We start from the raw sequence: 15569 nt of genomic DNA on the forward strand, positions 1-15569 counted from the left end.
GAAAGGTGGTGTACAGGAGCTATAAAAGAGACAGAATATAGTATAGGCTGTGGTGACAGTGTATAGGAGCTGTAACAGACAAGACAAAGTATAAGTGGTGGTGATGGATAGGAGGTGTAATGCAATTGCTGTGGAAAGCTTTACAGTTGGGGTGGGTAACCCAACCAAAATAACTTCCACTGAAAATTATGGTCCCAACAGTCATAAACCACAGAGTTTCACTAATCGAGGTGAGTAACCCCAAATCATACAACACCGTTCACTGAAAATTATGGTTTCATTGGCAAGTTTCACTGGTGGATGGGTAATCCTCCCAAACAATCTCCATTGAATATTTTTCAATGAATTTAATAAGGTATTTCACCTTCAGTTTAAACCTAAGATATCTACTTCATGAAGAGAACAACAACTAACAATTACAACACCAAAGACCGATGAGAAGAGTCGAAACCGGTAGGTCTCAACCAGGATCCATATGACTCATGAGGGTCCGTATAAGATTTTGCTGTAAAAATTTATGTGCAATAAATTGTTTATATTTCTACATGATATTCTTATTTCTTTACTACCCACAAGGGGCTACATAAAGAGGGGACAAAGGGATTAAGTCGATTATATTGACCCCAGTGCATAACTGGTACTTATTTAATCGACCCCAAAACGATGAAAGGCAAAGTCGACCTCGGCAGAATTTGAACTCAGAACGTAGTGGCAGACGAAATACCTATTTCTTTACCACCCACAAGGGGCTAAACACAGAGGGGACAAACAAACGGATTAAGTCGATTATATCAACCCCAGTGCATAACTGGTACTTATTTAATCAACCCCGAAAGGATGAAAGGCAAAGTCGACCTCGGCAGAATTTGAACTCAGAACGTAGTGGCAGACGAAATACCTATTTCTTTACTACCCACAAGGGGCTAAACACAGAGGGGACAAACAAATGGATTAAGTCGATTATATCAACCCCAGTGTGTAACTGGTACTTATTTAATCGACCCCGAAAGGATGAAAAGCAAAGTCGACCTCGGCGGAATTTGAACTCAGAACGTAGTGGCAGCCGAAATACCTATTTCTTTACCACCCACAAGGGGCTAAACACAGAGGGGACAAACAAACGGATTAAGTCGATTATATCAACCCCAGTGCATAACTGGTACTTATTTAATCAACCCCGAAAGGATGAAAGGCAAAGTCGACCTCGGCAGAATTTGAACTCAGAACGTAATGGCAGACGAAATACCTATTTCTTTATTACCCACAAGGGGCTGAACATAGAGGGGACAAACATGGACAGACATAGGTATTAAGTCGATTATATCGACCCCAGTGCTTAACTGGTACTTAATTTATCGACCCCGAAAGGATGAAAGGCAAAGTCGACCTCGGCGGAATTTGAACTCACAACGTAACGGCAGACGAAATACCGCTAAGCATTTCGCCCGGCATGCTAATGATTCTGCCAGCTTGTCACCTACATTACACAAGATATCCTAACATATTTTTTATTGAATTCCTAATAATATTTGATTATAAGAATACAATAGGTTTTTTTTTTTATATACAACAAATAGCTACAGGGGTCCAGAAGAGTAAAATAGGATTCAAAGGAGTCCATAGGTAAAAAATGGTTGAGGGCCACTAGGTCTGTTCTTGTTTGTCCCCTCTGTGTTTAGCCCCTTGTGGGTAGTAAAGAAATAGGTATTTTGTCTGCCACTACGTTCTGAGTTCAAATTCCGCCGAGGTCGATTTTGCCTTTCATCCTTTCGGGGGCCGATTAAATAAGTACCAGTTACACACTGGGGTCGATATAATCGGCTTAATCCGTTTGTCTCCTCTGTGTTTAGCCCCTTGTAGGTAGTAAAGAAATAGGTATTTTGTCTGCCACTACGTTCTGAGTTCAAATTCCGCCGAGGTCGATTTTGCCTTTCATCCTTTCGGGGGCCGATTAAATAAGTACCAGTTACACACTGGGGTCGATATAATCGGCTTAATCCGTTTGTCTCCTCTGTGTTTAGCCCCTTGTAGGTAGTAAAGAAATAGGTATTTTGTCTGCCACTACGTTCTGAGTTCAAATTCCGCCGAGGTCGATTTTGCCTTTCATCCTTTCGGGGGCCGATTAAATAAGTACCAGTTACACACTGGGGTCGATATAATCGGCTTAATCCGTTTGTCTCCTCTGTGTTTAGCCCCTTGTGGGTAGTAAAGAAATAGGTATTTCGTCTGCTGTTACGTTCTGAGTTCAAATTCCGCCGAGGTCAATTTTGCCTTTCATCCTTTTGAGGTCGATTAAATAAGGTTAAGGTGGATAACCCCAAATCAAGTAACACCCTGCTTTTGAAAATTCACTTACCAATCTCTTCTGTGAGTGTGTATGGAGGTATTCTCTATAGAACTCTGGAGTCATGGGGCACCAGACCTGAAACAAGGAACAGACAGGGAAAATATAATTAAGAATTAAGTGTTAATTAAAAGAAACTGTCAAATTAGGAAAAAGGAAACAAGCTTAGAAACAACAAATAGTATACACTCTCATTACTCTTTTACTTGTTTCAGTCAGTTGACTGCGGCCATGCTGGAGCACCGCCTTTAGTCGAGCAACTCGACCCCGGGACTTATTCTTTGTAAGCCCAGTACTTATTCTATCGGTCGCTTTTGCCGAACCGCTAAGTGACGGGGACGTAAACACACCAGCATCGGTTGTCAAGCAATGCTAGGGGGACAAACACAGACACACAAACATACACGCACACATATATATGTATATACATATATACCATGGGCTTCTTTCAGTTTCCGTCTACCAAATCCACTCACAAGGCTTTGGTCGGCCCGAGGCTATAGTAGAAGACACTTGCCGAAGGTGCCACGCAGTGGGACTGAACCCGGAACCATGTGGTTGGTAAGCAAGCTACTTACTACACAGCCACTCCTACGCCTGTAGTTGTTTAATTTGCTAAAAATAGCAGCAAGATCTCCCTTAAACCAAATCTATCCATCCATCCATTTTCACCACTCACTATTCCTGGGAGAGTCCCGGGAGCAAAATCTTCAGGCAAATCTTCCACGGGACCCTATCAGAAGCACCCATCATTGGACTTTCTGGATGGATTCCTCAGAATAACAGGCAGGCTATATGATGTCTGTGTGTGAATAGCTATGCTACACGGCAATGAAACAGGGCTGTGAGTACCAAGGACATGCGTAGGCTTGAAAGAAATGAAGCTAGAATGCTTCGCTGGGTGTGCAATGTTAGTGTCTATGTACAACAGTACAATTTTCCCTGGCATACAGTGTTGCAAGCCGAAACACGGATCTTTTCCTTTTGAACGGCAGATGTCAACACAATTTCTACTGAACTAAACACTTTTAAACTTCGTATACTGGTAGAATGTGTTTATAAAACATCTTTTTCTCTTGGCTTTATTGAGAAAATTCTATAGTTTGTAAGATACTTCGTCTGAAAATCCGAGCAGTTCGGCAATTTTAACCAATCCTATGCTCTCTTTTGAGCTAAAATCATTTGCTGCGTCTAAAACTGAGACAACATCCTGTAACTAACCCTAAACCTCCCCTCTAACCCTAACCCTAAATCTTTTTTTCTTAATTGTTAAATTAATCTAATTCCATTGCTTTAGTTTTTTTACACGCGTAACAATTAAATTAATTTAACAATTAAGAAAAAAAAATGTAGAGTTAGGGTTAGTTACAGGATGTTGTCTCAGTTTTAGACACAGCAAATGATTTTAGCTCAAAAGAGAGCATAGGATTGTTAAAATTCGAAAAATTAAACTACGTTAAACAAACAAATTACAATTTTCTCAAGAAAGCCAAGAGAAAAAAATCTTTTATTTTGACACATTCTACCAGTATACAAAGTTTTAAAGTGTTTAGTTAACTAGAAATTGTCTGCCGTTCAAAAGGAAAAGATCTCGAAACACTTCAAGCTTCTGGTCCTCATGCTGTAAGGCATTGGCTAACTTCTGTTTCTGCTTCACTCCTGGCTAAATGTACACCTGCTTCCTAGCTTCCCTTCTAGCTGCCTGATATAACTCCCTGCAACCACCATCCATCAAGTCCTTCCAAGCCTGTTTCTTTGCTCTAATGGCCCTGTCAACCACTTTGTTCCACCACCCTAGGCCTGGTTGGGACTTTGCACCAGTCACAAATTTGCTCTGCAGCACTCAGCAAACTGTCCTATAGGACTTCCACTTCTCTATTCTACAAGTCTGTAACTCATCATCATCATGTTTCATTTAGGACGTCTATAAATCTCTGGTTAATCAGAGGATTATATACAATAATAATAAAGGACATTACCATATACATTTTTACAAACCAAGGACATTATATAGACCTCCTTGACTCAAGTTAGAGAAGGGGTGCGTATTATACATAAGGTTTAGGTTTTTCAGAGGTACAGCCCACTAAAAATCCCCTGTGTATTATACCCAAGGGCGTGAAAATACCTTAAGCTAAGTCTGAAAGCAATGAAGTCATAAAAGAATCATCCATAACTTGCAGTAAGCAACATTTATTAAACGTTATTACTGTTATTTCTTTATTTTCTGTATACAAAATGCACAAAAAAGCTAAACATTTGCATTATGTTATATATACAATAATAATAAAGGACGTTACGTATACATTTTTACAAACCAAGGACGTTATATAGACCTCCTTGACTCAGGTTAGAGATGGGGTGCGTATTATACACAAGGTTTAGGTTTTTCAGATGTACAGCCCCCTAAAAATCCCCTGCGTATTATACTCGAAGATTTACAGTAAGCATCACATTTGACCAAGTAATCTGAATGATAATGGGTTAAAAGACCTGAATTTAAAAAATGGTAATTTTTAACTGACCTCAGCACACTGGACTTTGGCTATGAATCCCTTATTCTGCAGTTCCATCCAGTTGGCTTCATACAATTTGGGGCCAATAAGGAAGTTAAGGTCAGCAATCTTGTCATCCTCTCGTACCAGGGTAGCTGTTAAACCAAGCTTGCAATGAGCTTGTACTATCATGAGGACCCGACGAAACATCTTGGCTGGGATTGTCTGTACTTCTGTTAAACAGAGAGAGAGAAAAACAGGTAAGTGTCAGTACATGCATATATATAGATTATATTTAGGGTGTGTATATGTATATAGGAGTGGGTGATGAAAATCTCCAGGCTTTGGGTAAAAGAAAATACAGGAGGATCAGTTAATTATGATTTTATTCAACATAGGCGCAGGAGTGGCTGTGTGGTAAGTAGCTTGTCTACCAACCACATGGTTCCGGGTTCAGTCCCACTGCATGGCACTTTGGGCAAGTGTCTTCTACTATAGCCTCGGGCCGACCAAAGCCTTGTGAGTGGATTTGGTAGACAGAAACTGAAAGAAGTCTGTTGTATATATGTATATGTATATAATCAAAAGGGTAATAATATAGATTACTACCAGTGGCCCAGCACAAAGAACGAATTAGTCATTAGACAAAATATTATTCATATAGAAAAATATTATTCATATAGAAAAATATTATTCATATAGAAATATAATTAAGGGCTCCTAAATAAGGATGCCAAGTGCTATATGTATATATATATATATATATGTTTGTGTGTCTGTGTTTGTCCCCCTAGCATTGCTTGACAACCGATGCTGGTGTGTTTATGTTCCCGTTACTTAGCGGTTCGGCAAAGAGACCGATAGAATAAGTACTGGGCTTACAAAAGAATAAGTCCCGGGGTCAAGTTGATCGATTAAAGGCGGTGCTCCAGCATGGCCGCAGTCAAATGACTGAAACAAGTAAAAGAGTAAAAGAACATATTCCCCTCTCAGATTAACACACTTGTTGCAGCGGTTCTTCGATGTCTCTAAGACCTGTAAAAGATCTCAGAAGGTTGAGCGTCTAACCAGGCTTTTGCCATGACAAAATGATTTTCATAAATTCATTATTTTCAAAATTAATTGAGACAAGGGAAGAAATGTCATAACAAAAGGGTTAAGGTGTGTATACGGGTTGCTGTAAAGTGGGACTGAACAACAAGTGGAGTTAGAATTCGCTCCCTTGACCAATTCTGATTTATTCAAGCATGGAAAACTGGACACTAACATCATGATCATGAAATAGGCTTTATAGGTGCAGGCATGGCTGCGTGGTAAGATGTTTGCTTCTCAACCACATGGTTCCGGTTCAGTCCCACTGCATGGCACTTTGGGCAAGTGTCTTCTACTATAGCCTCGGGCCGACCAAAGCCTTGTGAGTGGATTTGGTAGACAGAAACTGAAAGAAGTCTGTTGTATATATGTATATGTATATAATCAAAAGGGTAATAATATAGATTACTACCAGTGGCCCAGCACAAAGAACGAATTAGTCATTAGACAAAATATTATTCATATAGAAAAATATTATTCATATAGAAAAATATTATTCATATAGAAATATAATTAAGGGCTCCTAAATAAGGATGCCAAGTGCTATATGTATATATATATATATATATGTTTGTGTGTCTGTGTTTGTCCCCCTAGCATGCTTGACAACCAATGCTGGGTGTTTATGTTCCCGTTACTTAGCGGTTCGGCAAAGAGACCGATAGAATAAGTACTGGGCTTACAAAAGAATAAGTCCCGGGGTCAAGTTGATCGATTAAAGGCGGTGCTCCAGCATGGCCGCAGTCAAATGACTGAAACAAGTAAAAGAGTTAAAGAACATATTCCCCTCTCAGATTAACACACTTGTTGCAGCGGTTCTTCGATGTCTCTAAGACCTGTAAAAGATCTCAGAAGGTTGAGCGTCTAACCAGGCTTTTGCCATGACAAAATGATTTTCATAAATTCATTATTTTCAAAATTAATTGAGACAAGGGAAGAAATGTCATAACAAAAGGGTTAAGGTGTGTATATAATGTGCTGTAAAGTGGGACTGAACAACAAGTGGAGTTAGAATTCGCTCCCTTGACCAATTCTGATTTATTCAAGCATGGAAAACTGGACACTAACATCATGATCATGAAATAGGCTTTATAGGTGCAGGCATGGCTGCGTGGTAAGATGTTTGCTTCTCAACCACATGGTTCCGGGTTCAGTCCCACTGCATGGCATCTTGTGCAAGTGACTTCTATTATAGCCCCAGGCCAACCACAACCTTGTGAGTGGGTTTGGTAGATGGAAACTGAAAGAAGCCTGTCATGTGTGTGAGTCTTTGTGTTTGTCTCCCACCACCACTTGACAACCGATGTTGGTTTGTTTATGTCCTGTTAAATTAGTAGTTTGGTTAAAAGAGACTAATGGAATAAGTACCAGACTTGACAAAAAAGCAGAGGTCAGTTTGGTCGACTAAACCCTTCAAGGTGATGCCCCAACATGGCCACAGTCAAAGGACCAAAACCAGTTAAAGATAGAAAGATATGTGTATCTGTATGTGTGTGCATGTGTGAATTACGAAGGTGAAAGAAAATGACCACTGACCATCCAAGACCATGAGGCCCCATTCTTTGCTTTGTAACCACTGCATCATCTGTTCAGCTTCCCAAGATCTTTTGTTCGTGTGGGCCAACATGGAATAAGTACTGATACATATGGAACAATCTACAAATCAAATAAAAACAATAATGATAGTAAAAACAACAACAACAACAATAATAATAATAATCATCATCATCATTTAGCATCCGCTTTCCATGCTAGCATGGGTTGGACGGTTCAACTGGGGTCTGGGAAGCCAGAAGTCTGCACCAAGCCCAGTCTGATCTGGCAGTGTTTCTACGGCTGGATGCCCTTCCTAACGCCAACCACTCCGTGAGTGTAGTGGGTGCTTTTTATGTGCCACCCGCACAGGTGCCAGACGGAGCCGGCAAATGGCCACGGACGGATGGTGCTTTTACGTTCCACCGGCACGGGGGCCAGGCGAGGCTGGCAACTGCCACGAACGGATGGTGCTACATACCACCGGCACGGGGGCCAGGCGAGGCTGGCAACGGCCATGATCGGATGGTGCTTTTTACGTGCCACCGGCATGGGGGCCGGCGAGGCTGGCAACTGCCACGGACGGATGGTGCTTTTACGTGCCACCAGCACGGGGGCCAGGCAAGGCTGGCAAATGGCCAGGGACGGATGGTGCTTTTACGTGCCACCGGCACGGGGGCCAGGCAAGGCTGGCAACTGCCATGAACGGATGGTGCTACGTGCCACCGGCACGGAGGCCAGGCGAGGCTGGCAACGGCCACGAACGAATGGTGCTTTTTACGTGCCACCGGCAACAACAACAACAACAATAATAATAATAATAATGGTGGATTCAAATTTGGGAACAAGACCAGCAATTTCAGGGGAGCCGGGTAATTCAATTACTTCACCCCCAAGTATTCAACTAGACATGCTCATATATATACTTAAATAATAAACTTCTGGAATGTTTTACAGATTTTTACAGTTCCAGTGATGGATTGAATCTGTAGTCTTCAAATCAGCTTTCTCCTTTCTCGTCTTGAGAAACCTAATTTCTCAAGATTGGCATTTAGGCAGCGTGTTACATATCCCAGTGCCCCAGTAATTACAGGTATAAACCTGAACATGGATAGAGTAATTGCAGATTTTTCAATAGCTCAGTATAGGTAGTCTCTTTTTCACTGATCTCCATCTTTATGTTATCATCCACTGGGCAGCTGATTTCCATAACTGTACACAGTTTCTCTTCTCTATCCCAAATCACTATGTCGGGTCTATTATGTTTACATTTTATTGAGGCCTTCATTGGGACATTCCACCAGTATTCCTTTTTATTATGAGTGACTAAGTCTTCCACCAGTGGAGGCGCAATGGCCCAGTGGTTAGGGCAGTGGACTCGAGGTTGGAGGATCGCGGTTTCGATTCCCAGACCGGGCGCCGTGTGTGCTTATTGAGTGAAAACACCTAAAGCTCCACGAGGCTCCGGCAGGGGGTGGTGGCGACCCCTGTTGTACTCTTTCGCCCCAAATTTCTCTTACTCTTTCATGAGTAACACTGTGATGGACTGGCGTCCCGTCCAGCTGCAGGGAACACATACGCCACAGAAACCGGGTCCATGAGCCTGGCTAGGCTTGAAAAGGGCACATAAATAATAAAATGTTATCCACCATACTGTGTGTGCATGTGTGTGTATGTGACTGTGTCTGTACCTTTGTGATTGTCCCTGAACCACTTGACAAATGATGTTTGTTTGTTTACATCCCAGTATCATAGCAGTTCAGCAAAAGGAGATGATAGAATAAATACCAAGCTTTAAAAAAAAAAGCAAAAAAAAAACTAAGTACTGGAGTCACTTTGACTAAAACCCTTCAAGGCAGTGCCCCAGCATGGCCGCAGTTCAATGACTGAAAGAAGTAAAAGAATAATCCGTAATCCGAATGCTACAAGGTTAGAAGCCCTTAGTTAGTTTATTCCAGTGAAACATTGAAAGAGAAACCAGAAGATCTTACCGTTAGGTTTGTCCTTAGCATCAGAAGTAAACCGACAGATGATGCCGTCATTGGCAGTTGACCACATTTTGAACTTTTGACAACAATAATTCAGGAAGAGAAAAATAGAAGAAGAAAAAACAGGTTAATAACTTATTTAAGCTGTTTCCCTTTCCCCCATCTATATCTGTCTACCACTATCTTCTCACACTCCCGTGAACTTATTTCTCCGCTCTCCCCTTCTTATATTCACATCCTTCCAACACCTATTTCTTTATTACCCACAAGGGGCTAAACACAGAGAGGACAAACAAGGACAGACATAGGGATTAAGTCGATTACATCAACCCCAGTGCGTAACTGGTACTTAATTTATCGACCCCGAAAGGACGAAAGGCAAAGTCGACCTCGACGGAATTTGAACTCACAAAGTAACAGCAGACGAAATACCTATTTCTTTATTACCCACAAGGGGCTAAACACAGAGGGGACAAACAAGGACAGACATAGGTATTAAGTCGATTACATCGACCCCAGTACGTAACTGGTACTTAATTTATCGACCCCGAAAGGATGAAAGGCAAAGGCGACCTCGGCGGAATTTGAACTCACAACGTAACAGCAGACGAAATACCTATTTCTTTATTACCCACAAGGGGCTAAATATAGAGGGGACAAACAAGGACAGACATAGGTATTAAGTCGATTACATCGACCCCAGTGCGTAACTGGTACTTAATTTATCGACCCTGAAGGCAAAGTCGACCTCGGCGCAATTTGAACTCACAACGTAACAGCAGATGAAATACCGCTAAGCATTTTGCGGGGCATGCAAGCGGTTCTGCCAGCTCGCCGCATTCACCATGGCACATTTTCACCACTGCCTCTCTTTTTCCAGCTGGTCAGAATCTCCAGTAATGACTTCTCAGTTGTTTGATCATCTGATCAGTCAAGCTCATTGAATTCACATCCCAGTGGCTGAGAAATCCATTAACACATGTCCCCTTATTGTAATCTTCAGGCGAAATCTCCAAGACAGAATATGACAAAGCTGAATCCTTGCACTACTGTTTTACGCGTACTATCCATCCAACAGGCATCCTAACAGTTTCCATTTATCAATGTTTACTATTTCTTTACTACCCACAAGGGGCTAAACACAGAAGGGACAAATGGATTAAGTCGATTATATCGACCCCAGTGCGTATCTGGTACTTATTTAATCAACCCCGAACGGATGAAAGGCAAAGTCGACCTCGGCAGAATTTGAACTCAGAACGTAACCGCATATGAAATACTGCCAAGCATTTCGCCCGGGGCTTGGCCCCACCCTGAAGCTATAGCAAAAAACACTTTTCCAAGACACCCCACAGTAGAATTTGAAACCCCAGTCATGTGATTGCTAAGTAAACTTCTTGACCATTTAGAGTAACTAAGAGTCTGTAATAAAAACCCAGGATAATTACCTCATTAGGACAATTACGCCCCTCAGTTAATTAACCCCTCTCCAATATATTAAGAAGTTTTAAATCATTGTCTGTTTTCCTCAGGAAATTCGATGATTGGCATCCGTGCTAGTGGAGCGCTAAGAGTACCATCCGAGCGTGATCGTTGCCAGAGCAACAAAGTGGCTTCCGTGCTGGTGGCACGTAAAAAGCACCATTCGAGCGTGATCGTTACCTGTGTCACCTTACTGGCACGTGAACAAAACATTCGAGCGAGGTCGTTGCCAGTGTGGCTGGACTGGCTCCTGTGCAGGTGGCACGTAAAAAGCACCATTTGAGCATGGCCGTTGCCAGTAACACCTGACAGGCCCTCGTGCCGGTGACACATAAAAGCACCCATTACACTCTCAGAGTGGTTGGCATTAGGAAGGGCATCCAGCTGTAGAAACTCTGCCAGATCAAAATTGGAGCCTAGTGCAGCCATCTGGTTCGCCAGTCCTCAGTCAAATCGTCCAACCCATGCTAGCATGGAAAGCGAACGTTAAACGATGATGATGATGATATAGAAGTCCTTGGAGGAAGTAAATGTCCTAGATTCATCCCTTGATACCTTACAGTGGGAACCAAACCAGCAATCTTGTGATTGCTAACATCTAAACCAATGATTCTCAACTATTTTTTACTCATGGACCCCTTTGGTTCCTATTTTATTCAGCGGGGAGGGGGCGAGACCCTCATAACTATTCAATGTCTAAAAACTACAATATTTTTATAATTAAATATTAGGAATTATATGAAAAAGCGTTTAAACACTGTGTATTGTAGAAGCCTAAGCAATTTATTGCAGACTAGCACTATGACCCGGCAACACCGGGTCATAGTGCTACTGCATGCATATACAGCTGCGTGCATGCGCACATACATGCGAGTACTGTCCAAATCTCTGACCAATCACATACAGCTAGCTGGCATTCAATTGGCGTATCAAGTTTCGGGCATTTTGATTGGGATTTGGATAGAAAATTTTTTTTTTAAAGTCACTTCTATTGATTTTTTAATGGCTTTACAGGGTGACTTGGGAAATGTAAAGATGTGCACGACCACCCTTGGACGGTTTTGAATGACCATAGAAAGTGCGAGCCCTCTAACTGGAAAGTTGTGGATTTGTATAAAGGACACACACACAGACATTTTGCTGTTTATATAAAGAGAGATTTGCGGGGTGACTGGGGAAATGTAAATATGTACACGACCACCCTTGGACGGTTTTGAATGACCATAGAAAGTGCGAGCCCTCTAACTGAAAAGTTGTGGATTTGTATAAAGGACACACACACAGACATTTTGCTGTTTATATAAAGAGAGATTTGCGGGGTGACTGGGGAAATGTAAAGATGTACAAGACCACCCTTGGACGGTTTTGAATGACCATAGAAAGTGCGAGCCCTCTAACTGAAAAGTTGTGGATTTGTATAAAGGACACACACACAGACATTTTGCTGTTTATATAAAGAGAGATTTGCGGGGTGACTGGGGAAATGTAAAGATGTACAAGACCACCCTTGACGGTTTTGAATGACCATAGAAAGTGCGAGCCCTCTAACTGAAAAGTTGTGGATTTGTATAAAGGACACACACACAGACATTTTGCTGTTTATATAAAGAGAGATTTGCGGGGTGACTGGGGAAATGTAAAGATGTACAAGACCACCCTTGGGCGGTTTTGAATGACCATAGAAAGTGCGAGCCCTCTAACTGAAAAGTTGTGGATTTGTATAAAGGACACACACACAGACATTTTGCTGTTTATATAAAGAGAGATTTGCGGGGTGACTGGGGAAATGTAAGATGTACACGACCACCCTTGGGCGGTTTTGAATGACCATAGAAAGTGCGAGCCCTCTAACTGAAAAGTTGTGGATTTGTATAAAGGACACACACACAGACATTTTGCTGTTTATATAAAGAGAGATTTGCGGGGTGACTGGGGAAATGTAAAGATGTACAAGACCACCCTTGGGCGGTTTTGAATGACCATAGAAAGTGCGAGCCCTCTAACTGAAAAGTTGTGGATTTGTATAAAGGACACACACACAGACATTTTGCTGTTTATATAAAGAGAGATTTGCGGGGTGACTGGGGAAATGTAAAGATGTACAAGACCACCCTTGGGCGGTTTTGAATGACCATAGAAAGTGCGAGCCCTCTAACTGAAAAGTTGTGGATTTGTATAAAGGACACACACACAGACATTTTGCTGTTTATATAAAGAGAGATTTGCGGGGTGACTGGGGAAATGTAAAGATGTACAAACCACCCTTGGGCGTTTTGAATGACCATAGAAAGTGCGAGCCCTCTAACTGAAAAGTTGTGGATTTGTATAAAGGACACACACACAGACATTTTGCTGTTTATATAAAGAGAGATTTGCGGGGTGACTGGGGAAATGTAAGATGATGTACCAAGACCCCCTTGGGCGGTTTTGAATGACCATAGAAAGTGCGAGCCCCTCTAACTGAAAAGTTGTGGATTTGTATAAAGGACACACACACAGACATTTTGCTGTTTATATAAAGAGAGATTTGCGGGGTGACTGGGGAAATGTAAAGATGTACAAGACCCCCTTGGGCGGTTTTGAATGACCATAGAAAGTGCGAGCCCTCTAACTGAAAAGTTGTGGATTTGTATAAAGGACACACACACAGACATTTTGCTGTTTATATAAGAGAGATTTGCGGGGTGACTGGGGAAATGTAAAGATGTACAAGACCACCCTTGGGCGGTTTTGAATGACCATAGAAAGTGCGAGCCCTCTAACTGAAAAGTTGTGGATTTGTATAAAGGACACACACACAGACATTTTGCTGTTTATATAAAGAGAGATTTGCGGGGTGACTGGGGAAATGTAAAGATGTACAAGACCACCCTTGGGCGGTTTTGAATGACCATAGAAAGTGCGAGCCCTCTAACTGAAAAATTGTGGATTTGTATAAAGGACACACACACAGACATTTTGCTGTTTATATAAAGAGAGATTTGCGGGGTGACTGGGGAATGTAAAGATGTAAAGAAATACACACACCCTTGGGCGGAATGACCATAGAAAGTGCGAGCCCTCTAACTGAAAAAAACCACACACAACAATGGGGTGACAAGGGAATGTAATGTAAAGAGTACAAGACCACCCTTGGGCGGTTTTGAATGACCATAGAAAGTGCGAGCCCTCTAACTGAAAAATTGTGGATTTGTATAAAGGACACACACACAGACATTTTGCTGTTTATATAAAGAGAGATTTGCGGGGTGACTGGGGAATGTAAAGATGTACAAGACCACCCTTGGGCGGTTTTGAATGACCATAGAAAGTGCGAGCCCTCTAACTGAAAAATGTGGATTTGTATAAAGGACACACACACAGACATTTTGCTGTTTATATAAAGAGAGATTTGCGGGGTGACTGGGGAAATGTAAAGATGTACAAGACCACCCTTGGGCGGTTTTGAATGACCATAGAAAGTGCGAGCCCTCTAACTGAAAAATTGTGGATTTGTATAAAGGACACACCACAGACATTTTGCTGTTTATATAAAGAGAGATTTGCGGGGTGACTGGGGAAATGTAAAGATGTACAAGACCACCCTTGGGCGGTTTTGAATGACCATAGAAAGTGCGAGCCCTCTAACTGAAAAATTGTGGATTTGTATAAAGGACACACACACAGACATTTTGCTGTTTATATAAGAGAGAGATTTGCGGGGTGACTGGGGAAATGTAAAGATGTACAAGACCACCCTTGGGCGGTTTTGAATGACCATAGAAAGTGCGAGCCCTCTAACTGAAAAATTGTGGATTTGTATAAAGGACACACACACAGACATTTTGCTGTTTATATAAAGAGAGATTTGCGGGGTGACTGGGGAAATGTAAAGATGTACAAGACCACCCTTGGGCGGTTTTGAATGACCATAGAAAGTGCGAGCCCTCTAACTGAAAAATTGTGGATTTGTATAAAGGACACACACACAGACATTTTGCTGTTTATATAAAGAGAGATTTGCGGGGTGACTGGGGAATGTAAAGATGTACAAGACCACCCTTGGGCGGTTTTGAATGACCATAGAAAGTGCGAGCCCTCTAACTGAAAAATTGTGGATTTGTATAAAGGACACACACACAGACATTTTGCTGTTTATAAAGAGAGATTTGCGGGGTGACTGGGGAAATGTAAAGATGTACAAGACCACCCTTGGGCGGTTTTGAATGACCATAGAAAGTGCGAGCCCTCTAACTGAAAAATTGTGGATTTGTATAAAGGACACACACACAGACATTTTGCTGTTTATATAAAGAGAGATTTGCGGGGTGACTGGGGAAATGTAAAGATGTACAAGACCACCCTTGGGCGGTTTTGAATGACCATAGAAAGTGCGAGCCCTCTAACTGAAAAGTTGTGGATTTGTATAAAGGACACACACACAGACATTTTGCTGTTTATATAAAGAGAGATTTGCGGGGTGACTGGGGAAATGTAAAGATGTACACGACCACCCTTGGGCGGTTTTGAATGACCATAGAAAGTGCGAGCCCTCTAACTGAAAAGTTGTGGATTTGTATAAAGGACACACACACAGACATTTTGCTGTTTATATAAAGAGAGATTTGCGGGGTGACTGGGGAAATGTAAAGATGT

At 41.8% G+C, this 15569-nt stretch overlaps 1 protein-coding gene across 1 annotated transcript in view; it reads right to left on the bottom strand.

The window, feature by feature from the left end:
• LOC115225821 (general transcription and DNA repair factor IIH helicase subunit XPB) overlaps positions 1–15569 on the bottom strand; it is a 59819-nt gene that overhangs the window by 14642 nt on the left and 29608 nt on the right. Inside the window, exons 12-15 of the mRNA XM_029796791.2 lie at positions 9456–9528; positions 7468–7587; positions 4870–5072; positions 2357–2422 (exon numbers count right to left, since the gene is read on the bottom strand). Coding sequence (XP_029652651.1) covers positions 2357–2422; positions 4870–5072; positions 7468–7587; positions 9456–9528 — 462 coding nt within the window. The remainder of the gene's footprint in view (positions 1–2356; positions 2423–4869; positions 5073–7467; positions 7588–9455; positions 9529–15569) is intronic.

The sequence above is a fragment of the Octopus sinensis genome, linkage group LG28, assembly GCF_006345805.1.
Source record: "Octopus sinensis linkage group LG28, ASM634580v1, whole genome shotgun sequence".
Lineage (NCBI taxonomy): Eukaryota > Metazoa > Mollusca > Cephalopoda > Octopoda > Octopodidae > Octopus > Octopus sinensis.